General features: G+C 34.6%; 1 protein-coding gene across 4 annotated transcripts in view; it reads left to right on the top strand.

Moving 5' to 3' along the window:
* Nucleotides 1-25828, top strand: part of LOC106064227 (bifunctional heparan sulfate N-deacetylase/N-sulfotransferase 3-like) — a 32073-nt gene extending 6245 nt beyond the window's left edge. For all 4 annotated transcript variants that reach the window (XM_056019556.1, XM_056019557.1, XM_056019559.1 and 1 more), the window contains exons 3-13: nucleotides 740-866; nucleotides 3353-3465; nucleotides 10489-10674; nucleotides 11619-11747; nucleotides 12155-12337; nucleotides 12736-12832; nucleotides 13207-13330; nucleotides 13862-14036; nucleotides 15792-15962; nucleotides 17062-17171; nucleotides 18025-25828. In XM_056019556.1, the coding sequence (XP_055875531.1) occupies nucleotides 740-866; nucleotides 3353-3465; nucleotides 10489-10674; nucleotides 11619-11747; nucleotides 12155-12337; nucleotides 12736-12832; nucleotides 13207-13330; nucleotides 13862-14036; nucleotides 15792-15962; nucleotides 17062-17171; nucleotides 18025-18259 (1650 nt within the window). In that variant the 3' untranslated portion in view covers nucleotides 18260-25828. The remainder of the gene's footprint in view (nucleotides 1-739; nucleotides 867-3352; nucleotides 3466-10488; nucleotides 10675-11618; nucleotides 11748-12154; nucleotides 12338-12735; nucleotides 12833-13206; nucleotides 13331-13861; nucleotides 14037-15791; nucleotides 15963-17061; nucleotides 17172-18024) is intronic.
* The last annotated feature ends 1299 nt before the right edge of the window (nucleotides 25829-27127 follow it).

The raw sequence follows: 27127 nt of genomic DNA, 5'->3' as shown, positions 1-27127 counted from the left end.
AGTTAAAACTTAGCACAATTATTCATAATACCTGACTAGACATGAATCCATCAAAAAAAAATTAACCAATTAGCTATTTAAGTGTTGGTGATTAATTATGTTTTTGATATTGAGCTAAGGGGAATAAATGCTACTTAATGAGAGATGTGGATGTATATATATTCATCTATGGATTTCATCTTATTATGTTTTGACACGCTATTTCTCCCACTTTCCATTCTCTGATCAAGTTAAAATTTTGCATAATTATTCATAGCTGATGAAAATACATGAATTAATAAAAAAAAATCATTTAGTAGTAATTAATCAATTTTGTTTTATATAGCAGAAAGGGAGCTAGGTGCAATAATTTCAGATAAATTGCAGTAATTAGCAGTTCTTTCCCATAGATAAGTTTTGTTTTTCAAAAAGTATTCTTATTTTTTATTGCTTATTTTGTTTCTCCTCTCTTTAACCAACCAATTTCTACTTTAACAATACCGGTATAGCTATTCTGTTTGTCACTCGGCTTCTCAGCCTAATAATACCTTGGAAAGTCTGTTACTTCAGTTTCAATGATTAAAGACTTGAAAATAAGCCTTATTATTATTATTTTATTATTTTATTGAAGTTTTTCCAGGTAATCTCTTTTGAGATCCATATGGCATGGGATTTAAGTATTCAATGAAGATGAATTCATAGAACTTATTAAATAACTAAATTTGAAAATTGATCAATTTTTTAAAATTCTTACTCCTAGGCCTTAGTAGCTGCACAAGAACGTTTAGAAAAAGAAATAGATGGCTTCCAGTTTAATCTGGGTTATTCAGGTGGATTTTTTCTATTTGGTACTGATGAAGAGGATGATGGTGACAGAAAACTAATTGGTAGGAAGTTTTAATTTTTTTTCTTGGTGTTTTATTTGAGTGAAGAACAAAACGTATTCACAGTGAACTAAATATTTGTTTCAGTTACCTCACAGTTGTCTTATTGTGAGCTTGTCCCATAAAATATGCAGCCATAGCAGTAGCCGGTAGCAATATGCAGCCATAGTGGTAGTGATATGCAGCCATAGCGGTAGCAGTTAGCAGCCATAGCAGTAGCAATATGCAACCATAGCTGTGGCAATATGCAGCCATAGCGGTGGCACTATTCAGCCATAGCAGTGGCACTATGCAGCCATAGCAGTGGCACTATGCAGCCATAGCAGTGGCACTATGCAGCCATAGCAGTGGCACTATGCAGCCATAGCTGTGGCACTATGCAGCCATAGCAGTGGCACTATGCAGCCATAGCAGTGGCACTATGCTGCCATAGCTGTGGCACTATGCAGCCATAGCAGTGGCACTATGCAGCCATAGCAGTGGCACTATGCAGCCATAGCAGTGGCACTATGCAGCCATAGCTGTGGCACTATGCAGCCATAGCAGTAGCACTATGCAGCCATAGCAGTGGCACTATGCAGCCATAGCAGTGGCACTATGCAGCCATAGCAGTGGCACTATGCTGCCATAGCTGTGGCACTATGCAGCCATAGCAGTGGCACTATGCAGCCATAGCTGTGGCACTATGCAGCCATAGCTGTGGCACTATGCAGCCATAGCTGTGGCACTATGCAGCCATAGCTGTGGCACTATGCAGCCATAGCAGTGGCACTATGCAGCCATAGCAGTAGCAATATGCAACCATAGCTGTGGCATTATGCAGCCATAGCGGTGGCACTATGCTGCCATAGCAGTGGCACTATGCAGGGTGCTATGAAAAAATAACAAAGTTTAATGTTCAATTATGATAATAATCCCCTAGTGGCAAAAGAGCGAATGCCATAAACAATCTTTCTCAAACTTTTACTGTTGGCTTTCTCTTAAAATAAAATAATAAATAATAATATTCGCACTTCTGCATTTTCCAGTTGGTTGGAGGCAAAGTGTTTTCCTGCATCGTAAGCTTGGAAATATCATTAACCTTTGGTTTAAAACACACTATTTCTCATAGAATGGGTTGATACTGAATTGTGAGATACATTTGAGATCATAATCGTATTCAGAAAGACATCTTGTAGCGTGCCTAATTGCTTGTGTAAAAATTGTCAACAGACAGTTCTTGTGTAAGAAAGTCTTTTTTAAAACAGATTTATGAATTGATCTTGTGGTAGACGCTTCTTACAAAAACAATAGGAAATGACTTTGCTTAATTTAATAATTTATTTTTGAACATTAGTAATATATTATTTTAACTTGATTTGTAGTCAAATATAGAATTATAACTAAATGCAATTACAAACATTTTTGGTCCTTTTAAAAATTATTTCATGACCCCTTTGTCAGTACCATCTACTAGGGAGCACTTCCCACAGTTTGAGAAACAATGGCCTCAAATTTTGATTAACCAACAAAAAAGGAGAACTTACATTATTCCAAACTGCTATCAGTATAAATTGTAGATGTAGATCTAGCAATTACATTTAAATATTAAATACACTAGAATCAGATTTGTTTATAATAAAAGATGTTTTTTACTAGACCCAATTGTAAGTTTTGATACTCATTGATAAATTGTGATAAACACAGTGCATTTTATCTAGCATGCTGATCACATTCAATATCTAGCATGGTGATCACATCCAAAATAACATATAAGACAAAGTCTCTTGTAGAATTAAAAATAGCATAAATAATGGTAATTTATAACAGTTCAAGAAACAAAATAAGTAATTATGTAAACATCTTTATTAATTACAAATTTATTTTCCCAAAATAGATAGAAAAAAATGAAAATCTCCAGTAAATCCTGTTTGTACACCCTCTCCCCCTCTCCTCATCTCTACGCTTATGTATCTAAGAGTCACTTTTTTTTTCTAAATTAAAAACACATAACACTAAAAAAAATAATTAAAAAAAGTAACAAAAAAAAAGCCTACCTTGCATATCATTCCCCCATTTCTGTATAAATTGTTTTTACATTAGCTCTCCTGCTTTGCTCAATACTTTGTCCTGTAGTAGATTATCAAAGTAATTTTGACACTTTCATCACAAGACTATATTTCTTCAAGCTTTTAATTATTTATAATACTTAGTATCATGAGCTTTGCCGGGGGGAGGGTGTTCCTTGGGGTTTCAACCCCCCCTCCCCCGAAATGAAATCCCCCTTTTATATTAAAAAAAATATGCAAATGAAAATCCCCCAAATTCCAAGAGCATAGCCAAGGGGGATTTTGATTTTTAAACCCCCTCCGAAATTTTTTTTTTTTTTTTCTATAACCCCCCAGCCCCTAACCAAAACCTTCCCTGAAAAAAAATGTAAAGAATGAAGCTTACATTTTTAAAAAGCTTATTTTAACATGAAAAACAAAAAATTTTCTGACATTGTCCAGAGTACAGACATAAGTTCCGCTGGTTTAGTCACATGTTCAGACATGAACAGCCTCACAAGTTCCCTAAAGAATACATCGAGAGTGCCATGAAGCTGAATAAACAATTTGCTGAGGTAAGAACGTCTTCTTAACATCTTAACTAGATCTTTGCAGCTATTGTTTTGGTGATGTTCAGACTTACAGACACACATAAAACTAGATCTTTGCAGCTATTGTTTTGGTGATGTTCAGACTTACAGACACACATAAAACTAGATCTTTGCAGCTATTGTTTTGGTGATGTTCAGACTTACAGACACACATAAAACTAGATCTTTGAGTCTATTGGTGATGTTCAGACTTACAGACACACATAAAACTAGATCTTTGCAGCTATTGTTTTGGTGATGTTCAGACTTACAGACACACATAAAACTAGATCTTTGAGTCTATTGGTGATGTTCAGACTTACAGACACACATAAAACTAGATCTTTGCAGCTATTGTTTTGGTGATGTTCAGACTTACAGACACACATAAAACTAGATCTTTGAGTCTATTGGTGATGTTCAGACTTACAGACACACATAAAACTAGATCTTTGCAGCTATTGTTTTGGTGATGTTCAGACTTACAGACACACATAAAACTAGATCTTTGAGTCTATTGGTGATGTTCAGACTTACAGACACACATAAAACTAGATCTTTGCAGCTATTGTTTTGGTGATGTTCAGACTTACAGACACACATAAAACTAGATCTTTGAGGCTATTGTTTTGGTGATGTTCAGACTTACAGACACACCTAAAACTAGATCTTTGAGTCTATTGTTTTGGTGATGTTCAGACTTACAGACACACATAAAACTAGATCTTTGCAGCTATTGTTTTGGTAATGTTCAGACTTACAGACACACATAAAACTAGATCTTTGCAGCTATTGTTTTGGTGATGTTCAGACTTACAGACACACATAAAACTAGATCTTTGAGTCTATTGGTGATGTTCAGACTTACAGACACACATAAAACTAGATCTTTGCAGCTATTGTTTTGGTGATGTTCAGACTTACAGACACACATAAAACTAGATCTTTGAGTCTATTGGTGATGTTCAGACTTACAGACACACATAAAACTAGATCTTTGAGTCTATTGTTTTGGTGATGTTCAGACTTACAGACACACATAAAACTAGATCTTTGAGTCTATTGGTGATGTTCAGACTTACAGACACACATAAGTACTAGATCTTTGCAGCTATTGTTTTGGTGATGTTCAGACTTACAGACACACATAAAACTAGATCTTTGAGGCTATTGTTTTGGTGATGTTCAGACTTACAGACACACATAAAACTAGATCTTTGCAGCTATTGTTTTGGTGATGTTCAGACTTACAGACACACATAAAACTAGATCTTTGCAGCTATTGTTTTGGTGATGTTCAGACTTACAGACACACATAAAACTAGATCTTTGCAGCTATTGTTTTGGTGATGTTCAGACTTACAGACACATTTAAAACTAGATCTTTGCAGCTATTGTTTTGGTGATGTTCAGACTTACAGACACACATAAAACTAGATCTTTGCAGCTATTGTTTTGGTGATGTTCAGACTTACAGACACACATAAAACTAGATCTTTGAGTCTATTGGTGATGTTCAGACTTACAGACACACATAAAACTAGATCTTTGAGTCTATTGTGTTGACATTGTTTATATGAGTAGCTTGAATGATTCCCCTTGACTAAGGGACTGAATGTTGGGAATGTTATGTGTCATGTGTGTTAACATAGTGTGTAAATAAAGTCACTCATGAATCTGGCGTTATAGTGTTGGCGTTGTTTATTAAGTGTAGCGTTCCATGTTTAACAAATGGTAGCAGAGCTGTAAGTAAAATTATTTACTTTATTGATCCAATTTGGAGTAATAATGGCTACTAGGATAGAGATTCCATCATTTATTAAAGAAAAGCCATACGAATTGTATAAACAAGAGTTACTCGCATGGAATGAAATAACTGACCTGAAAGAAGAGAAAAGAGCTATAGCCATAGCCCTTTCACTACCACAAAGCAGTGCATCTGGGATAAGAGACAAAGTGTTCGAACAATTAGACCTATCAGAGCTCAAGTGTAGGGAAGGCTTTGAGAGACTTTTGCAGTTTCTTGACAAGAACTTGGCCAAAGACGACCTCGCAGATAGCATTCACAAATTTGACGAGTTCGAAGATTTGAAACAGGGGGAAAACCAGTCCATACAGGATTTCATAGCAGAATTTGATACAAAATATAGTAGAATAGAGAAGAAAAAGATGAAACTGCCACCTGAGATTCTGGCCTTCAAGTTACTAAGGAAGGCAAGAATAACTCGAAACGAAAAGATGCTTGTTTTGACTGGAATGAATTTCGCCAAACGAGAGACCTTGTATGAGGAAGCTAAGTCATCTTTGAAAAAGTTTAAGGGAGAAGAAAGTAAGCTGAAGGACCAAGAGGCATGTATCAAACTTGAGCCAAAGTTTTTGGCTGATAATGAAGAAGCTTTATGGGCAGCGGGATACCAAAGACGCGAGAACTTCAGTAGCTTTGGAAGACGAGAAGATCAGACAAAATGTAACTATAAGCCTAAAGTTGGACATCAAGTAAGAGGTGGAGGACAAGGAAGGGGCGGCACCCGAGGTTTTGGATTCCCAAAAACTCAACGAAGTTTGAAAAACATAAACCCAGTTGGTCCCGACGGAAATGTCTTAACATGTAAATCATGTGGATCATACAGACATCTTTTGTCCAAGTGCCCTGACAGTTGGGAAAACATGTCTAAAAGGGTCAATGTTGTAGACCAGGAAGAAGAAGCCTGTTTGTTCACAGGAAATCACAAAGATGAAACTTCCCAATTAGGAGTCGAAGCTTTTAACTGTGCCGTATTGGACAGCGCATGCAGTAGTACAGTGTGTGGAATGACATGGTTGGAGGCATTTTTGGGCTCTTTAGATGAAGAGGACCGCAACAAAGTGAAGTTAAGAGAAGGTCACAGAATGTTTAAGTTTGGTGGTGGGACAATAATAAAATCAAAAGGTGAATATGAGTTACCTGTCACAGTGGCTGGAAAGAAGGTAAAACTTCTGACTGATGCTGTAGAAACAGACATACCATTATTACTCTCCAGATCTGCTATGAAGTCAGCAGGAGTAAAAATTGATTTAGAAAATGATACAGCTGTTATATTTGGGAAAGAAGTTGCCTTAAACTTAACATCATCTGGCCATTATTGTATTCCCATTGACAAGACAGAAACAATTCAAATTGAAAAGGTCAACACAGTAAAAGCATTCGACGAATCCCCAGAAAAACGCAAGGTAACTATTAGAAAACTACATAGGCAGTTAGCTTACCATCCAAGGGATAGATTTATGACTTCACTTCAAGATGCTAACATTCGGGGTGAGGGTTTTGAAGAGGAATTAACAGATATAGAAAGAAGCTGTGAACTGTGCAAAGTAATTGCTAAGACACCATCTCAATCTGTAGTGGCTTTTCCTATGGCCAGAGACTTTAATAAAAAAGTTGCAATGGATCTCAAACAATACAAAGGTCAATGGATACTGCACTTGCTAATGAAACTTGAGACTGAAATTTCAGACGTAGATCTGGAAACTCTATTCTGGGCAAATATTGCTAAAAACTCTTTGCAAATGAGAAAGGGTTATAGTAGCCATCAGCTTGTGTTTGGTAGAAACCCTAATTTACCAAGCATTCTTCACGCAAAACTACCAGCTTTAGAGAGTAGCACAACAAGTGAAGCCTTTTATAAGCAACTGCCCGCTCTCCGCGAGGCACGTAAAGCTTACATTCAATTAGAGTCAAGTGAAAGAATACGAGCCCTGCGTTCTAAAGTTCGAGCATCAGAGCAGGTGTTTCAAAATGGTGACAAAGTTTTTTACAAGCGTGAAGGCAAAGAGAGATGGTTAGGACCCGGAAAGGTGGTATTTCAAGATGGAAAAGTTGTTTTTGTGAGACATGGCGGTGTATTTGTCAGAGTGGCACCTAACAGGCTTTATAAAGCGAGCGTGGATGAGGAAGAGAGTACAGAAGATAATGAGGAGAACACAAAAATGATTCATGACGTCATCAAGAGTGTTGTATGCGAAATATTTGATGGAGATCGTGAACTTATTAGAGATGAAAGTGACACAAGGACAGACATTCATTCTGTAACTTGTTTGAAACCAAATGAACAAATAGAATACAGAATGGCCAAATCAGAACAACGGACCAGTCTCGAAAGAGCAGGCAAAGCCACAGGAAAGTATAAGTATTGGTATAACATAGACAATCATGTGGACAAAGAAACGAATTGAGAGGAAGTATTCAAGGGGAGGCAACAGCGACAATGTATGTTTATCAATGGTTGAATCAAGCAAAGAGATAGATGAAGCCAAACTATTGGAGTTATTGAAATTAAAACAGTTTGAAGCACATGAAGAGGTTGAAGACTGTGGACAAAATGCTATTTCTACACGTTGGGTTATAACAATGAAAAATGGTTCACCAAAAGCATGTCTAGTTGTAAGAGGATTTGAAGAGCAAGACTTAATACCAAAAGATAGTCCAACTGTTGCTAAGGGTTCCATGAGAATTTTTTTGTCAATTGTGTCTAGTAAACAGTGGCTGATTAAAACAACAGACATCAAATCTGCATTTTTACATGGAAAACCCCTGGATAGAGAGGTACATATTATACTTCCAAAAGAGAGTAATACTCCAAGTAATGTTATTTGGAAACTGAAGTATGGACTCAAGGATGGTGCAAGACAGTTTTATTTAAGTGTCAAAGAAGAGCTTATTGAACTTGATTGCAAACAGTCAAGCCTTGATCTAGCACTGTTCACATTAACAACTGATGGAGTTGTATGTGGCATCATTTGTTGCCATGTCGACGATTTTCTTCATGCTGGCAATAACGTTTTTGAGAAGACTATGTGTGTCACTGATTTGTGTCAGGAAAGACAGAAGAGCGAAATTTTTATTACATCGGATTCGACATCAGACAAGTCACAGATGGGATCATGCTGGACCACACAGCGTACATCGAAAAACTTGATCGCCCAAAGCTAGACCCAGCAAGATGTTTGCTAAAGGAGTTGCAGTTGAATGATACAGAACAGTCTTTGTATAGAAAACTCATTGGCCAGTTAAATTGGGTCGTTCAAGGCCCCAGACCTGATATGACTTTTAAGTTAGTTGATCTCAGCACAAAGTTAAACAAAGCTTTGGTTACAGACCTAATGCGAGCAATAAAAGTCATCGGAAAGCTAAAGGACTTAAGACCCTTACAATTGTTCTGCGATGCCGCCTTGGGTAATCTTAGTGGTGGTACAGGAAGTACAAGTTCCCCATATTGTATGGATTAAAGACTAAGACGGGCATTATTGTCCCATTTTTTTTGGCTAGCCTCGAAGATCAAAAGGGTAGTGAGATCTACCATAGCTGCTGAGGCATTAGGCTTGCAATAAGGCCTAGAATCTGCCATCTTTTACAGAACTGTAATAGAAGAACTCTGTGGTATTGAGAAAACAGTCGTTGCCTATCACAGTTTTCATTGAAGCGCTTCAGATCACCAAGCTAGTGGAAGACAAAAGGCAGCGTATTGACATTGCTTCCATCAATGAGACGCACAGGACTGAAAGAATTGAAATTCGCTGGTGTCCAAGAAGAGCACAACTAGCTAATGTGACGACCAAACGAGGCGCATCAGGACTTCTACTTCTGACCATACTGCAAGAAGGAAGACTCCCAGATGAGTTTGTGTAAGCAGCACTATTATTTCATTTTTTTTCCTTACTCACCATATTTTTATTTCTAGTAATGTAAATATACCTTTGTATAAAAAGCCCTGCCGTATTTGTTGTTGTAATATATCATTATTCCTAGTCATGTGAATATGCCTACTATTTCATTTTGTTATTCATCATATGTTGTTTTTGAAAAAAAAAAAGAAAAAAAAAAAAAAGAAAAAATGAAGAAAAAAAAAAAAAAAAAAAGAAAATGAAGAAAAAAAAAAAAAATGAAGGAAAAAAAAAAAAAAAAAAACATGAATAAAACAGATTTTTGTAATTTGTTTGATTTTCGAGTTATTTTGCTTTACACAAACTCTTTTACATTGTACTATTGTCATGTATAAAATACTTGTTAATATAATATGTACTATCCTATTTCTCGGTTGATTTTCCATTCTTTTCTGATTCTGGATTTTTGCCTTTAAAGTTGAAAGTAAGAATGAGTGAGAAAAAGAAAAGAGAAATTGTAATGAATGTTGACATTGTTTATATGAGTAGCTTGAATGATTCCCCTTGACTAAGGGACTGAATGTTGGGAATGTTATGTGTCATGTGTGTTAACATAGTGTGTAAATAAAGTCACTCATGAATCTGGCGTTATAGTGTTGGCGTTGTTTATTAAGTGTAGCGTTCCATGTTTAACATATTGGTGATGTTCAGACTTACAGACACACATAAAACTAGATCTTTGAGGCTATTGTTTTGGTGATGTTCAAACTTACAGACACACATAAAACTAGATCTTTGAGGCTATTGTTTTGGTGATGTTCAGACCTACAGACACACATAAAACTAGATTTTTGCCTTGGCATTTACAAATGCTTTTTATTCACCCCACCTAGCTAAACATGCCCTACTCTCTGTGTCCAAAGTTAAACAATATCTGTGTTGCTATTTTCAATCAGAGGCACAATGGCTGAGAGGTAAAGGGCTTGGCTTCTGAACCGGGGGTACTGGGTTCAAATCCTGGTGAAGATTGGAATATTTAATTTCGGGATCTTAGAGCACCTCTGAGTCCACCCAGCTCTAATGGGTACCTGACATTGGTTGGGGAATAGTAAAGGCGGTTGGTCATTTTGCTGGCTACATGACACCCTCGCTCATAGGCCACAGAAAGGGGAATTTTACTTTACTATTTTCAATTACTACATTTATACAAGGTAGTCTTTTATCAGTTAAATTCTATTAATACTTTTGCATGAAAACTGCTACACAAATATTCCAAATGGTTTAAAGTGAATTCTAAATTGTTATTCATTCCATTGACAATGTAAATTATAAATTGTTACAACTCTGCTTGGTTTGTGTTTCTTTTAGGAGAATGGCATTCAAGTGTATGGGCAGTATGCCGTGGCTCCCCATCACTCTGGTGTGTACCCAGTGTATGAGCCTCTTTACTCCTCATGGAAAGAGGTATGGGGAGTGAAGACTACAAGTACAGAGGAGTATCCCAAACTGTTGCCCTCATGGAAACGTAGAGGATTTATTCACAAAGGAATCATGGTATAAGATCTCTGCTTTAACCTGCATGTTTAGTTACAAACAAAATTTTGTATATAGAATGAACATTGATCAGTATTTTTATTATATGTAACTTCAAATTGAATTTCTAATAATAGAGAAAAAAAGTTGCTATTCTGTAAAGTATACAAACACAGCTTTCTACCATCTAAGTTTGTTGGAACAGCATTACATTATGTGGGTCCCTCGCAACATCAAAAGGGATTAGAGTTAAAGTTAGACAAAAGCACTTTTGTGCAGCATAAGGCAAAAATCACCCTTCAACTCAAATACCCCTCCTCATCCAAAGTTACTAGGAGACATAAACACAGACTGACCCACCACTCAGTCCTGACAGCATGCAAACATGTTTGAACTCTACTCTAGCTGAGAATAGGTTTTAACACATCTGGTGCAGGTGTCATCTAGCTGGAGAAAAGAAAATATCTTAATATTTGCACAAAAATAAATTTTCTGATGATTCTGGGCTAGTAGCCTGTCTCTTGTAAGGCATGCCATTCACTATAATATATTTGTAAATGTGTATTTTGTTTGTTTGTTTGTTTGTTTTTAATACAAAAGTTCTGGGCTAGTAGCCTGTCTCTTGTAAGGCGTACCATTCACTATAATATACTTGTAAATGTGTATTTTGTTTGTTTGTTTGTTTTTAATACAAAAGTTCTGAACTAGTAGCCTGTATCTTGTAAGGCTTACCATTCACTATAATATACTTGTAAATTGTTTTTTGTTTGTTTGATTCTTTTTAACCCAAAAGCTATTTGTATTGAATGTTAAAATGAATAACTTTTGAACTTTTTATCGAAAACATTGTTACAAAACAGTGGAATAACTTGTCAGGACATGACCTAAAATATGCTGATGTGCCAAGTAACAATAAAACAAAGCTGCAGCAGTAAACTGTAAATCACTGTATTTTTCCAATGTAGGTGCTACCACGCCAGACATGTGGTCTGTTCACAACAACTGTGTACAGTTCTGACTTCCGAGGCGGGCTGGCAGGCTTAGACAGTAGCATTCAAGGAGGAGAAATATTTCAAACTGTTTTGACTACACCAGTAAGTTACACATGAAAACTCATTTTTCATCCAATCATTTTCAGATTTTGAAAAAAAAAAAAAACAAGAACCCTACTTTTACCTCTGCCTCTGTTTAGTACTTACACTGAAGAAATGTATATACATTGATATTAAAGCCTGAATGTGTCAATTAGTCTGTTTTGCCACTGGCATTATTTTTATTATATTTTATGGAACTAGTTTGAGTGTTTTTCTTAGTGTAAATTGGAACAATGTGAAGCTTTGTTAAAGTAGAAATAAGTCTTTTATTTCATGTTTTGGTTTTCCTTGAATCAATAGAGAATAAGAATATCTTTGAGGACCTATAAAATTTTGTTTTTCCACTATATAAGCCTGTATAAAATTCCTGAGAACCTAAGACCACAGTTTTATTTTACTCTCTTTAGATCAATATCTTCATGACTCATCTTTCAAACTATGGTAATGATCGCCTTGCGCTGTACATGCTGGAAAGCCTTGTTAAATTCGTAAAGTGCTGGACCAATTTTAAATTACTTTCACTACCACCAGTGGAGCTGGGACTGAAATATTTTGAAATGTACCCAGCAGACAAGGATCCCATTTGGACGGTGAGTACAGAATTTATTTTAACTTGATTTATGTAGGTAGGCATGTATCATCTAATGGCTGGCTTGATTCTTGTTTTGAATGAAGATACTTGTGTTTTGACCATTTGAAAGAACAACAGAAATAAAAACACTCAGTACAACTGCAAGAAGAAAATAGAATTTTGTTTGTTACTTGTCTTTGGATGTTGAATTCCACTTTTGCCCTTATTATTCATGAGCAAAAAAAAAACACTTTTGTTTTGTAAATCAGCTTTATCATTTGGCCAGATTTTTTTTGAAAGCCCCTTATTTACTTGAGTGTAAAAAACTAGTAATAATGTCTGATAAAACTAATTATATTTTACAACAATACTTTTATTGAATATTTTCTTTAAAGTGTGTTTGTGTTTGATTCTTAGAATCCATGTGACTACAACAGACACTTGAGCATTTGGCCAGAGAATAAAACTTGTGACAAACTGCCCAGTTTTATTGTTGTTGGTCCACAAAAGACTGGTAAGGCTTTCATCCCAGTATTTACAGACCTGCTTCCTAGGAGAGTTTTTTTTCTCTTTGAAAGGTGTCTTCTTCATCTTGCCAGCTTTTTGCTGCTGAGCTGTAAACTCTTTTGACTGTGCCAAGGAAAAATAGTTTATAAAAACACTCTTAAATTTTGACATAGGTTGCACCACCACCCTAAAAAAAAAACACCTTTGCATTAACAGTCTTAAAATAATCTCTTTAAATCTCTTTAAAATACTGATAAGTAAACGAAAATTACCCAGATTTAATCATTTATATCTTGTTGTTTCTTAGTTATTGAGAACTTTATTACTTATAACTTTTTGTAATTTATTGTATTGTTATGCTGTGGATTGTCTGTTCTCCAGGTACCACAGCTTTATACTCTTTTCTTTCTCAACACCCAGACATTGTCAGCAATCTGCCAACTCCTAAACATTTTGAAGAAATTCAATTTTTTAATACAAACAATTACTATCTTGGCCTGGATTGGTAAGATATTTAAAGCTTAATAGAAATATTATTGTTTAAGTATTGCTTAAATTAGATAATTTTTTTTCTTAACCATTGTAAAATTTCCATTGGAGACTTAATCTTCTGTATGATGAATAATATTAAAGAGAATATAATTGGCGGGCAATTATATAAACTTTCTTTTGCTTTTTTTTTTTCCAAAACAAATTAGAGGTAACCGTTAGAACTATGTGTTTTTACAATCCTCTTGTGTTTATTCCAGCTTGAATAGGGTTCCAAAACCAAGAATTTACAATTGTGCCACAATATCTCCTTTTTATCTCGACAATGCAAGCTGTTCTTTATGTAGTGTAATCTATTTATATTTTCCTTAGTATGAAAAATGATACACGTTTAACACTTTCTAGGGTTCTTCAGCAATTATATAAAGTATATTTGTCAAATTATTTGTTATGGCATTTGTAAACATTTTGTTTGTGGTGTTGTCTGTGCTAAGTTTATTTCTATCACATGCACATCAAATGACTTTACCTGTCTTGCACTTTCCAGGTACATGGATTTCTTCCCTCAACCTGACAAGCCCAACACCACTCTCTTGTTTGAGAAGAGTGCCAACTACTTTGAAAGTGACTTAGCTCCCAAGAGGGTGGCTGCACTGTTACCCAGGGCAAAAATTATTGTCATATTGATGAACCCTGCAAAAAGAGCTTATTCTTGGTATCAGGTGAGGTGCATTCCTGTAAGATCACACACCAGCATTATTTCAAGTGAAACATTTTATCAACTATTCTTTACATTGATAAGCTAATGGCATCATTATAGAATCGCCTGTTAAACATGATTTATCAAAGTTATTTGACACAACTATTTTACAGTAAAATATCTGACTGTCAATAATATAATGACTATCATTACATTAGTACAAGAAAGATGACACCTATTATAAGCTATCCCAAGAAGATCAACATCTAATCTTTCGTCTGAAAACCTGACACAACAGAATGAGACAACATATGTACTAGAAGCTGAAAATTTTGAACTAGTGAAATCTGGCCATGTGGAGTGTCACCAGAGAATGCTGACCATATCCTTCAAAACTGCATTCTTTATCAAGACGCCCGAACAAGATACTGGCCCCAAAACACACCTGTAGAAAGAAAACTATATGGAGAGCTGCCTGATTAGGAAACCACTGCACAGTTTATCTCATATATTGGTCAAGTCATCTAAACACCCCAACATAAAAATGAGAACAAGGAAAAATAAGAATTATTACAATAATTTTGTAGGATGCTTGTATGCATATCATTTGTACTTAGCAATACAGTCCAAAGGTTAAACTAACAACAGTTACAGGAACTATTTGTGAGCATGGTACAATATGATGTTCATTTACATAAAATAAATCCAACTAGCATGAAGTACAATGTGGTGACTATTTATTTTGCCTGTGACGCAGACTAAACACATTTTTTGAGTTTTTAGTATAGAACATTTTTATTTCAATACTTCAATCTTTTTCTTTCAAGAGCAGATGAAAATAGCTGAATTAATCAAAGTATTATGCTACATACATTTAGTCATAGAGCAAAAAATGACAGCATAATGTAACAGCACATTGTTAGCCCAAGATAACACACTATAACCAGCTCTGATTGACTCAGTAGCCTGCTCCTAAAGGGCAATAACTCTATTTTATTTAATTTTTTTTTTTTTTTTTTAATCCTAAAAGACATTTTAGCTATTTAAACTACAAGCAGTGTATCAATTCATTAATTCCATCTGTTTGTATAATTTCAGTTTAATAATAATAATTTTTTTTTAAAGACAATCTGTCATAAGTAAGCTTGTGCTGTTTAGCACTTTTGGTAGAAATCTTGTGTGATTGAGGTCCTTTGATTTTACAAAATTTTAAACAAATTTTATTATAGCATTTAACTTTTTATTAAAAAAAAACAAAAAAATAAACATTTATAAATATATGAAAATGTGCCTCTTAAAACAACTAATTTCTAAAGATATAGAATGTAGATTCAAGTAATAGATAATATCTTTCTGTGAGACCTTCAGTTTATGTTAGACATTTTCCCCTGAAACCAACTTTATACATTCTTTTTATAGACATTTTCCCTAAAAAAAACAAGTTTTCTAAGTTGACTGAAAATATCCTAATGTCACAGATAACTAGTTATGACAGTAAGAAGTCACAACAGATAGGAGCTAATTCCCTTAGACTCAGTACAACTCTTTTCTCTCTTCATTTGATCAACTGTTTAATTTGTTCTCTCTTTCTGTAGTTTCACCCCCCCCCCCTCTAAAAAAATGCCAAACCTTTTTCTTTTTGAAATAAATATTTCTTGATATATTTTATAAGCATAAGCTGAGGTATTGTTTAAGGTCCAAGAATATTGAAAAGCACATTTGTCTTCATTTTTCATGGATATTCAAGTTTTATTCTCATTTTGTTTTGTCTTGGTAGCATATGCGTAATCACAATGACCCTACTGCATTGAATCACACCTTTTATGAAGTTGTTAGTGCCTCTGACATGGCCTCTCAGAACTTGAGAGCACTGCACAATAGATGTCTGACGCCAGGGCTCTATGCACAGCATTTAGTTCGCTGGCTGGATTTCTTCCCAGCTAAACAGGTAAGGTCTTATCATTGTATGTGCAGGTCACTTTAACAACAACAAGACTGGTTTCTAAGGCCATCAAAATGATTGTTAATAACATTCATGATGACTTGGTACAAAATGTTTTCAGCTCTAGGTTTTTGATGTTTAACTTTTTCTGAAGTTTGTGTGAGTTACCCACTGCGTAGTATTCAATTTGTGTAAAACAATGCATCTTTAGCAATAGCAGACTGTTCTCAACACTGTAGTCAAAATGTTAGTCTTCGCCAAGATACAAACTTGAAGGGTCTTAATGATTTAGTTTAGAAGCCAAGCCAGGTCTCCTAAAAATAACTTTAATAAAGTTGTTAAAAGCTACCAACAGAAGTCATAGACTCTTGTCTTCCTGTAACTCATTGCTGCTAGAGAACAAAAAATCTGACATCATGTTCTTGGGGGTTATGAAATTTTCATTGCCCTTATGATCCATTTGATGAACTTTTTTTGTGGGTGTTATTTTCTCCTTGGTGGGTAAAAACCTCCAAATCCAACCAAAAATCTCACAAGACCTGTCAACAGGCTCAGTGGATGTCAATGTTGTGGAAGAGTTTTCTTCTCTAAAAGAAATATATCAAAGAACAAAATCTGCAGCCAAGATGTATAATTTGTCTTTACAACAGGGAAATATCAAATGTTCATCAATATTTAGTTCAAGAAGGATTTGTTTGACCCATACCATCAAACTGCTTTCAAAATGGACAAATTTGTTCAGAGCCAGTTCATAGAATTCAGACATTTAAAAACATTTAAAAGCTAGTAGACAGTGATTGTAATGAGTGCCTTATAAACATAGAAATGTTCTTAGGATGAGTTTTGATATTTCATCACCTTGTCAGCTTCAGGAGCATTTTATTACATTATAACAAAATGGTCATCGTTTCTGAGAAGTATAGGAGTCAAAGTTTATTGTATCAGCACAGGCTTTTAAATTTGAGAAAAATAAACAACCCTAATATACTGCTCAAGCTTTGCTTACTTGTAACACTGATTTCTTGGATGGGTTAAGACTTTTTATAATAATCATACAATTTTACAAGAAGAAATGAATACTTTATAAAATATCTATTGTGTTTAGATTCACCTAGTTGATAGTGATGAACTGAGGAATGATCCAGTTAATGTCATGCACCTCATACAGAAGTTCCTACATGTCCAAAACTACATGGATTACAGCCAGCATCTCAGGTAATTATTTACACATTGCTACACTCATCTCCCTTAGTTTGTGTTGGCTAGTGTCCCTACCAAGTTATTATTTTTTTTTATCTTTGTGATGTATCTTATGAAACCTTTTTTTAATGAGTTGTCATCTTGTTTAATCTTAAAGTTGACATTCTGCATCCCTGATGTCAACTCTTCTTGTATTTTTTTTTAAACAAGCAAAAACCTATTAGAAATGTAGCAACAACAAATGATATAACTCATTAGATTCTTTGCACTATGTAGTCAAATTACCCAAAAATGTTCTTTTATTCACAAAGTCAAATTCTAATTGCATTTTGATGAACTTTATTTTTCCTCAGTGTGGTCATGCATTCTCTCATTTCCTTCATAAGGCTTCAAATAATTACGTCACATGAAAAATATTTAAATCATTTTGAAAAGAAAATATTTACTTCACTAGTGCAACTCCCCCCCCCCCCTCCCCCTTTATCTTGATTTTTAAATTTTAACATACTCAACAATCTTTGACAAGAGCTGATTTTATCATCTTTAATTATCAGCATTTATCATTCAACAACACTGCATATGGTGAACAAATGTGTTCACATATATAAAGTGAACAAATGTGTACACTCTCAAACCACTGTAGTGTTTTCAGTTATACCTTAATTAGTGCTACTTTACTTTGAAATTGCATTTCTATTGGGCTATTAATGATATTGTCTTATATTTTGTTTTCTGGGCTGTCTTTTGTAAATAGCACTGCATTTCTGCTGAGCTATGATTTAGTTTTGACAATACATTTCTGCTGGTCTATGAATTTCTTCATTACTAAAACATCCTCATAGAGCTTTATAACATTTTTGATTTGAAGGTATGATCCAGCCAAAGGTTTCTTCTGTCAAGTTCTGAGCAACAAGCAAAACAAATGCCTGGGGAAGAGCAAGGGACACAAGTACCCGTCCATGGACCACAGGTCAGAGCAACACCTGCATTCCTTCTACAGGAAGCACAACATCAATCTCTCCAAACTTCTCTCCAGCTTTGAGACACAGCTGCCAGAGTGGCTAACCACAGAGCTGAAAGACATTGAGACTCCCAAAACTTAGTGGACAAGGAGTTCATTCTACTTTATGTACTTAAATAACTTACATCTCAAATGATCTGACTGCACATACTATAAATAGTATAAATATATTGGCTGAGCGATTGTTTCTTATCAAAGTTGTTTTGAATTCAATCATTTTGTTTTCCCATTTCTGTGATGTCTTCTGTTCTGTTTATAATTTATTTCAAAATCTCAGATATATTACTTAGATCCTTTATTTTCATTTTGAAATTTAACCATTGCCTTTGGTTGACTGTCAACTATTGTGATGCCTAATGGAACACATTTTATAAAGGTAGTTAAACATTATATATATATATATATATTTCTAAACAATTATTTCTTTTATTTGTTTAGTATATAGCCCACCTGTGTTTCCTAGCTTTTGGCACCCTATTAGTCCATGCACCTATTATACACTCAGAGATTGACTATGTATTGTTGTGTCCTCTGGTGTTACTTGTACTCAAGTTGTAGATGTTGCAATTAGATACTTACTTCTGTTTGGTTTTTGGTTCCACATTTCACTGTACTTCTTGTCAAACCAGCTTAGCAAACTGGTAAGACCACAATGAAAGAAAAAATTGAATACATTTGGTTTCCTTTGTTGGATGATGACATTCTGTTCTCAGCATTGTCTGTTACTTTCTCTCTGTATCTTTGTGTGAATTTTGTTTGTTGGTTAATGAATCATTGACTAGAACTACACATTCCTGTATGAAACAAACTGTAAGGCTCATGTCTAACTAAGCAGGGCCTTGAGTTCTTGGTTTTATCAATTTAAAAAAAAAATATTTATTAGTAGGTGGTTAGACTTTAAAAACTAATTGTGACAAAAGCAATTAGCTTATGCAATGTATATTTGTACGATTATAAACAAAATTGATTTAGTGGTCCTAATAAATGTGGCATCCTCTAAAAGGGGAACAACTGGTATATTGTTGAAATTGTCTAGGTAATCAAGCATTTTTGTTTTGTAAAGATGTCAATTGTATTTATTTATACTTTGTATATAAAAGATGATAATGTGCTGGCTACATGTTCAGTCCAATTTTGTTGTAGCCATGTTCATTGTCACTCTAAGAATATTCATTATAACGAGCTTTGATTGTTAGGCTGCTTGAATCTAATGAGATCGTTATTGATTCAAAGATCTCAGTATGTTTATGATAAACTAATAGTAGAGCGTGTCTTTTAGTTCAATAATAATGCAAGCTTTGAGATTGTAACTCGTCAGACCTCATAATTACTATTTGATTTTATGTTGTTATTTTTTTTATTTGACAAAATTTGAGTTCAATACCTCAATGACTGTGCTGCTTTGTTGATACAATCATTCTGAATGTTTAAGTTATAAACTAGCTGTTACTGTTGCTGTACTAATAATAGCATGGAGTTGTATACATTTTGTTGAAGAAAAACAAATTGAGTCTCTGCTAGTGTTGACCAGAAAAAAAAATGGACTTGAGTGTCTGCTAGTGTTGACCAGAAAAAAAAAATGGACTTGAGTGTCTGGTAGTGTTGATGAGACAATTTATTTATTGGTTGTATGAATAACATTAGATGTTGATGGTGTTATTTCCAAGCCCGTTAAGTTATTCTGGTGAATTATTAATTAAGCATTATCTTCATATGAGCTTGTTGTTTACATTATGAATTTCAATGTGAAAGTTTGTGTGCAAAAATGAAAAGGGAATAATTTCTGCCCAATTCATTTCAGAATAGATTTGTATTCTCCCCAACAAGTGTCAATTCCAAAATGTATGTTACAAGATCCTGGTCTGTCAATTGTAGATTGTGTTGTAAAGAAGATTGTTGTAAATGGGGTAGGGGGCAGCATAAGAATTAATGAAATACTCAACAAAGTTAAGCTCTCTTCCTAGATTAGAGGCCAGAGAAGTTTTCTCCAAATCACAATGACTAATTTTGTTTTGTTCTTTAAGTGATGTGCATTGTTGACTTATCTAAAGCAAAAGAATTGACCATTGTGACCAGGGTTTTTAACTGGAGGCCTCTAGCTGACATCATTGTGCTTTACTACACAGCCACCATCTCCCATTTATTCATATTTTAATCATTTCATGCAATAAATTATTTGTAGTCATAGAAATGCCTGAATTCAGTTTGGATTGAATAGTTGAGTGATTTTCTAGACAGGTTGTTCTAAATCTTCTATGATTGTTTCTTGTAGTTGGATTTTTTTTAATGCTGAGATGTTTGGTTCTTTTGCTGTCTGTTCCATGGTAAACTTTAACTGCTCTGCACTGCCATACAAGATGTTGACTAGAATCAGTCATTTACTTGATTATATTTAATATATATGTTTAGTGCATGTTGACTATTCTAGAACATATAACTAAATCATAACAATGGATTCCTTGATTAGTTGACAAATACTTACAGCAGCCATCATGTAATGGTGTTCATTTCTTGTACTCACTATTTTGGTACCAACATTTTTTTTTACTTCATCATTGTTAGTTTGAGTCAAACATTATTTTCATAACTGCAAACTGTAAACTGTTTCATCTATAAAATTCAGAAACAGTTTTTAATAGATGAACTTTTACAAAAGACAGTGGGCAACTTATTTTTATTTGCTTAAGAGTAAATTTTGTTGTTATATTTGTTTTAAAATGTTTAAAGTGGCATGCAGTTTCATTCTCAATATTTGAAAGAATACATTGCAAGATGTGTTGTAATGATAATAATATGTCAGCTTATTGTCAGAATGTTGCTTTTAAAGAACTCTGAAGAAAGCTGTCAACAAATATTTTGTAATTCATCTAATAATTTTGGTTGCTTGAAAACAGCTACATTGTTAGAACATTGAGATGATGTCATCAAGAAGTTTCCAGGGTGTCAGCTTCCTGTCCCATACACTTACTGTCTGTCGATGCAAAACTTGGGCATAATCTTTCACTCATTGGCCTACATAACTTGCAGAGCTTTTAGTTAGTATGTCTAAACATTCTGTTAGAAACTTATTATTTGAGTCTATCATAATGTTGCAGCTTCACATATTTTCTCAGCCAATGATGAACCTTTTAAAAAATATGTAATGAAAATTAATTTCTAAGCATTCAGCTCCAAACATTATCAAATCAAAACCAAGTCAACATTTCAAACATGAGTGGCATATCCTAGTATTCATCAGTTATCAAAATTCTTCTATTACAGTTGTGACTTGATTTATTAGAGATTTTCAATAGGCTTTCTTTTGATAGTTTTATCATATTTGAAATGTAAAAAAAAATTGTCAAAAGATTATTTGGCAATGGTATCTAATAGATCTGATAGGTATTTGCATTGTTATTTCAATATTACATAGATCACCTATTTTAAGTCACTTATTTTGTGACAAAATATGGTTACAGATCATAGAACATATGCATATTTCATTATTGCAATAAACATTTATTGTCTTCTCACATAAGCTATTCATGTTGGTTGACAGTTAACCATCATGAACTTTTGTGGTCTATCTGAGCTCTTTAGTGCGCCAGTGGCTAATACCTGATTATTTTTGTGTTCTCTTCCTTGGGGCATCAATATACTATCCTTGCTGTATTTTACCTTTGAATACCTTTGAATTGTGAGAGTTAGGAATCTATAAACTAGTGTCATGGGAGGTAATTAAGAAAAGATTTTGAAATATTGGGTACTCAGCTTCTGCTGGCAATGAAGATCATTTTCTGATAGGATGCCCGATTCTAGAGACATATCTTTCAGACCAGCATGCAGATGGAGACTCTGAGAACATGCTGTGTCTTGTGATTTTGTTTTCATTGTTTCTTGAGTCTGTACTTTGGAGTTTATTTCCACCTCATGTTTTTGTTGTACATTTACATTGACGCTTTTCATTTCAACTCTGTTTGTCTTTCAATTCAAATGTACATTGAATGGTTAGGTTTACATGGATCACTGTGTTGTCCATAATGGTGATCATTGGTGGTCAGTGGACTTTGTTGTGTCATTAGATCTGAGGGATAGTCCAATGTTCTATTTGAACTGCATTTTGTCATTAGTTTCTCTATTCTGCTTCTTTTGCTTGCTGGATGTAACTTTTGATTTTAATACATGTTTAGCTTTTGTTTATCTGGCTTGATGTAGACTGAAGAAATCATTTTTAAATGTATTCAAGTCCTACTGCTGGAATTTTGCCAGTATCTGCATCCATCTGTACATACTAGAAATTGACAAGAATATACTATCACTGAAAAATCAAAAATTTGAATTGAATAGATCACACCAAAAATATTTATAGTTTAATCATCAGAAGTTACCTGAGCACATTTTCATCTTTTTTCTAATGTTCCTTTGGCCATAGCAAAAAAACTTTTTTCTTTCTGGCCCAACACACAGACACACTACTAACCTTAAACTTTAGGGTCATTTAAAGGTCATTTGCCATTTCTTTGTTCACTAAGTCAGGAGGCTTGGGATGATTTAGTGACAGATAGTGTTTTTCGTTTTTGCTTTCTTAGATTGCTTTTAGTCATAAGGCCTTGAACAGTTTTGTGACCTCCTAAAGGTGTATGCACATTTACTTTTGTAAATCTTAGTAATGCCTTTTAAGTTTTGGAGACACTTATAAATTACAAGAAAGCTTTTTGTTTTTGTACCCCCAACCTGGGCATATATTTATAATTTTCATAATATGATCACAGTAGTTTCTTGGTGTTTTTTTAATATTCACCTTTTAATTCAAATATGGACCTCAGTTGTCTTTCTTGAGGCTTCATTAGTCTAGCTTAGCACAAGACTCGACCACCCAGTAGGATTTTATATGTTAGACTTACTCTTATTTCATTATTTTCAAAGATCTAAAATCTTGCAATTCTAAATTCATCTATCCTGTTTGTTTGTCTTTAACCGTGTTGAAGAATTCATTTCAAATGCTTGAGAAAAAAAAACAACCACAACACATTTTTTTTTTCAACTTAGGAAAATTTCATTTCAATTAAAATGTTGATGAATTCTTCTTATAATATTGTGAACTTTGTTTTTTATGACCAAATTCTGTGACACTTTTCTGAACATATAGCTGATTTCTAGAAGCTTTTAATGTCATGGAGGTAATACCTTGAATTGACATAGAAAAACACAAAAGTACTACTTCATGGATTCCCTTGTTTTACTTCTCTCATCTAAAGAACTTCAAGAACTCATGTGTGTTGGGTGACCGACTGACTCATGTGTGTTGCATGACTGGCTGACTCATGTGTGTTTGGTGACTGACTGACTCATGTGTGTTGGATGACTGGCTGACTCATGTGTTGTGTAATGCATTTTCAGTGAGTGACTGACTCTTGTGTTGAATGACTGACTGGTGTATTGGGTGACTGACTCATGCATGTTGAATGACTGACTGGTGTATTGAGTGACTGACTCATGTTAAGGGACTGACTCATGTATGTTGTGAGTACAACCATGTTATATTCTGTTAAGGATTTTTCTGGATCTTGCTGTTGTGGCTCTAAACATTTATTGATCTTTAACGATGAGGATCTAAACTTTGAATGGTCTCGGTCTTAGGGATTTATATGTATACTTATATTTCTTTATCTTTAAACTTTTTACATTTTACTGATATAGGTGTTAAAAATCTTAACTTTTCTTGATCTTGGTGCTAAAAGTGTTGCAGTACATCACTCAAACTTCAGTTGTGTCTGATTGTGTGCTGCACTTGTGGCAGTGACTCTGGGCAGGAGGGTGGGTGTAACCTTTTCTTTACAGTAGACTAGTTGTGTCTGATTGTGTGCTGCACTTGTGGCAGTGACTCTGGGCAGGAGGGGGTGGGTGTAACCTTTTCTTTACAGTAGACTAGTTGTGTCTGATTGTGTGCTGCACTTGTGGCAGTGACTCTAGGCAGGAGGGTGGGTGTAACCTTTTCTTTACAGTAGACTAGTTGTGTCTGATTGTGTGCTGCACTTGTGGCAGTGACTCTAGGCAGGAGGGTGGGTGTAACCTTTTCTTTACAATAGACTAGTTGTGTCTGATTGTGTGCTGCACTTGTGGCAGTGACTCTGGGCAGGAGGGGGTGGGTGTAGACTACAGAGTCATTTCTGTCCACAACTGTTATTGCTTTTACAGGAAACAGGAAAAAATAATGTTAGCATTTATCACTAATTTCTGTTTGTTATATAATCCTGTTTACTAAATATATGTATGTTTTAATTATACATATAAATATAAAGATGTTTTATAATTATAGACTTAAAAAAATACAGTCCTACCATTGTTGAATACATTCATGCTAGTTCCATTTCAAATAGGAAAGCAAGTTGTGTGTATCTCTTTGAACATCCAGTTATGTTAGTTCCAGTTCAGATTGGACAGTTTGTTGTGCAGTACATATGTATGTCATCTGGTCTGGTTGGCATGAATGTTTACAGCTGTCACTAACACTTGAGTGTTGTGGGAATGGTTGAAATCAACACTATGGTTTTGTGAACTCGACTGTTTAATGCTTTATGTTATTATACTGGAGCAGTGATTGTATTAATTGCCTTCTCTTGTAGGACTAACATGCTTTTCACTGCAACAGTTACCAGTTGTCTAGCAAGTCTGCCATTAGGCAGTGCATAGTTTAAAGGACTGTTTGCAATGGGATAAAATTATCTCTTGAAGAATTAGTGACATAATTTACATATATGCAATAGCAGAGGAACCTTCCAACTACAGAGGAAGGGAAATCATTGAATTATATATGTATGTGACTAGCTTTCAAAAATCAAAATATTTGTTTGTTCTTCTTTGTTTGATGCCATGAAGATAATGTTCTCTCTTGTTTTCAGTTAATTTTCCCAGTTGTCATCACTAGAGCAGTTTTTGATGTGTTCTGGGGATTAGTTCCTGTTTTTAAAACCTGAAACTTGATTATTTTGAAATAAATACAGTTACATCCCCTCCACTTCCTGTAAAAAAAAAATGACTTCATCTTACTTCATCAAACACTTTCATACGATTTTCAAATTATGTGACTATCCTTAGCACAACTCCCTAGAAACTGACAATCAATAAGAAGGCATCTGGACGCCTTAAGAATAATTTTTCACATAATTTATGAAAAGATTCTTTGATATTGCAAGGCCTGAGATTAATGGTGTGTTTATTCATCGTCTTGCCCATGTAGTTAGTTAGTGGACACACATTACATTATAATTGGGGGTTAGTTCTTGGTACTGGGAATGTATACTATAGTACTGTAGCTTTATCTCAATAGTACTGGCTCAATGGTTTTAGTGTTTGTATACAAGGACTGGTAACAGTATTTTATTGTTTGGTCTGAATGGTGTACCATTACTATGATAAAGTTTGATTCTCAACACATCATTCATGCAATTGATTTGTTTCATATGATCACTCCAGGAAGCCTCATCACATCTTCAGAATGAAATTTTATTGTAATATGTATATATATATATATATATATATTAGGAAGGGTTCTTCCAATTTTGTACTCTATATAAATATCTACATACATTGACATGATATAAACATGTTAGACTTGATCAGAGAAATACACATTGGAGAAATAAAATCAAAAGTTGCCATATGTCATCTATGCCTTGTGTTTGTTTTTCATGACATCAGAGCCTTGTGTTTTGTCATGTGTTAACTGTTACTTGTGTGGTTTTTTTAATGTCATCACACCCATGTGTTTATCATGTGTCATCTGTTTCTTGTGCTTATCATGTCATCTACCTTGTTTTCCATGAGATCCTTCTGTGTTTTGTGTGTGTCCATGCTAGAAATTCCTTGTATTTTCATGTATACTCTTTGCCTTGTGACTCTCAGTGAATGTGTACTTTTGCTTGATATAGCTGAAATGATCAAGTCTTTTCACTTTTTCCATTCACTTTGCTTCTTTTTGTTTTGATAAGTTTGCTTTACATCTCTATCCTCTCTAGTACCCATGTTTCACTGAACACCAAATTGCCCACATGAGCAAAAGTCAAGCCCTTGGACCAAGTTCATGTCCTCTAGCCAACTTGAGAAATGAATGTTGTTGCATTCTAGTGACTCAGTGAAAGTGTTTACTCTTTGATGACATCATCAGGACACTTAGTAGTAATTGAAACCAAATAGACCTAAATAGGGCCTATAGTATTATTGTTTTTAATAGTAGTATGTATGTCAGTAGTTTCTGTATAATTACTTAAGATTTATACTGTGAAAGGGGCAGAGAGAGAGAGATATATTTCTAGTACTATCTTAGCTAATTGTTGGTCTCCATTGAGCGACCAAGGTTCATAGAGATATGAGAATGAAAGCCTGGCTATGATCGGAACAATGTCACACGCAGTTGTCATCCTCACTCCAATCAGCCGATGTATTCAAAAGATTGGCTGGTACCCGATACAGTTTGAGATCAGTTAATACACGACATCGACATTAAAGCTTGGTCTTCTAGACAGCATCGCTTATTATTTCCACAAGTACGTCACTGAAATGACTGCGTACCACTCGTGGGATCAGTCTGGTCACATGGACTTTGAATGTTTCGACTTGCAACTTTGAATTGAAAACATGAAAAACAAAATGAAATCATCGCAAACAAGATTAGACCGTCACTCTTTTCAACGTCAACTCGTAAGCCCCCCCCCCCCACCTCCCCTATTATACTGTCCCTGGATGTTGGAAATGTTCCTAAGTATCGCCAATAGATTTCACCATTTTCAATTTTCAGAATTTAATTTTCAAAACTTTCTTGACTGTACTTTTATTTCCGTACAATCATTCTCCCGCTTTATTTTTTTAACCGATATCATCTAAACCATTTGCCTCTGTTAGTTAAGGGGGAATAAAAGTGATGGGTCGGACTTGTAGGTTAAAAAACATTTTCCCATCCAGTCCATATTTA

This window comes from Biomphalaria glabrata, chromosome 2, assembly GCF_947242115.1.
Source record: "Biomphalaria glabrata chromosome 2, xgBioGlab47.1, whole genome shotgun sequence".
NCBI lineage: Eukaryota > Metazoa > Mollusca > Gastropoda > Planorbidae > Biomphalaria > Biomphalaria glabrata.
This window is presented reverse-complemented; position numbering and strand designations above follow the sequence as displayed.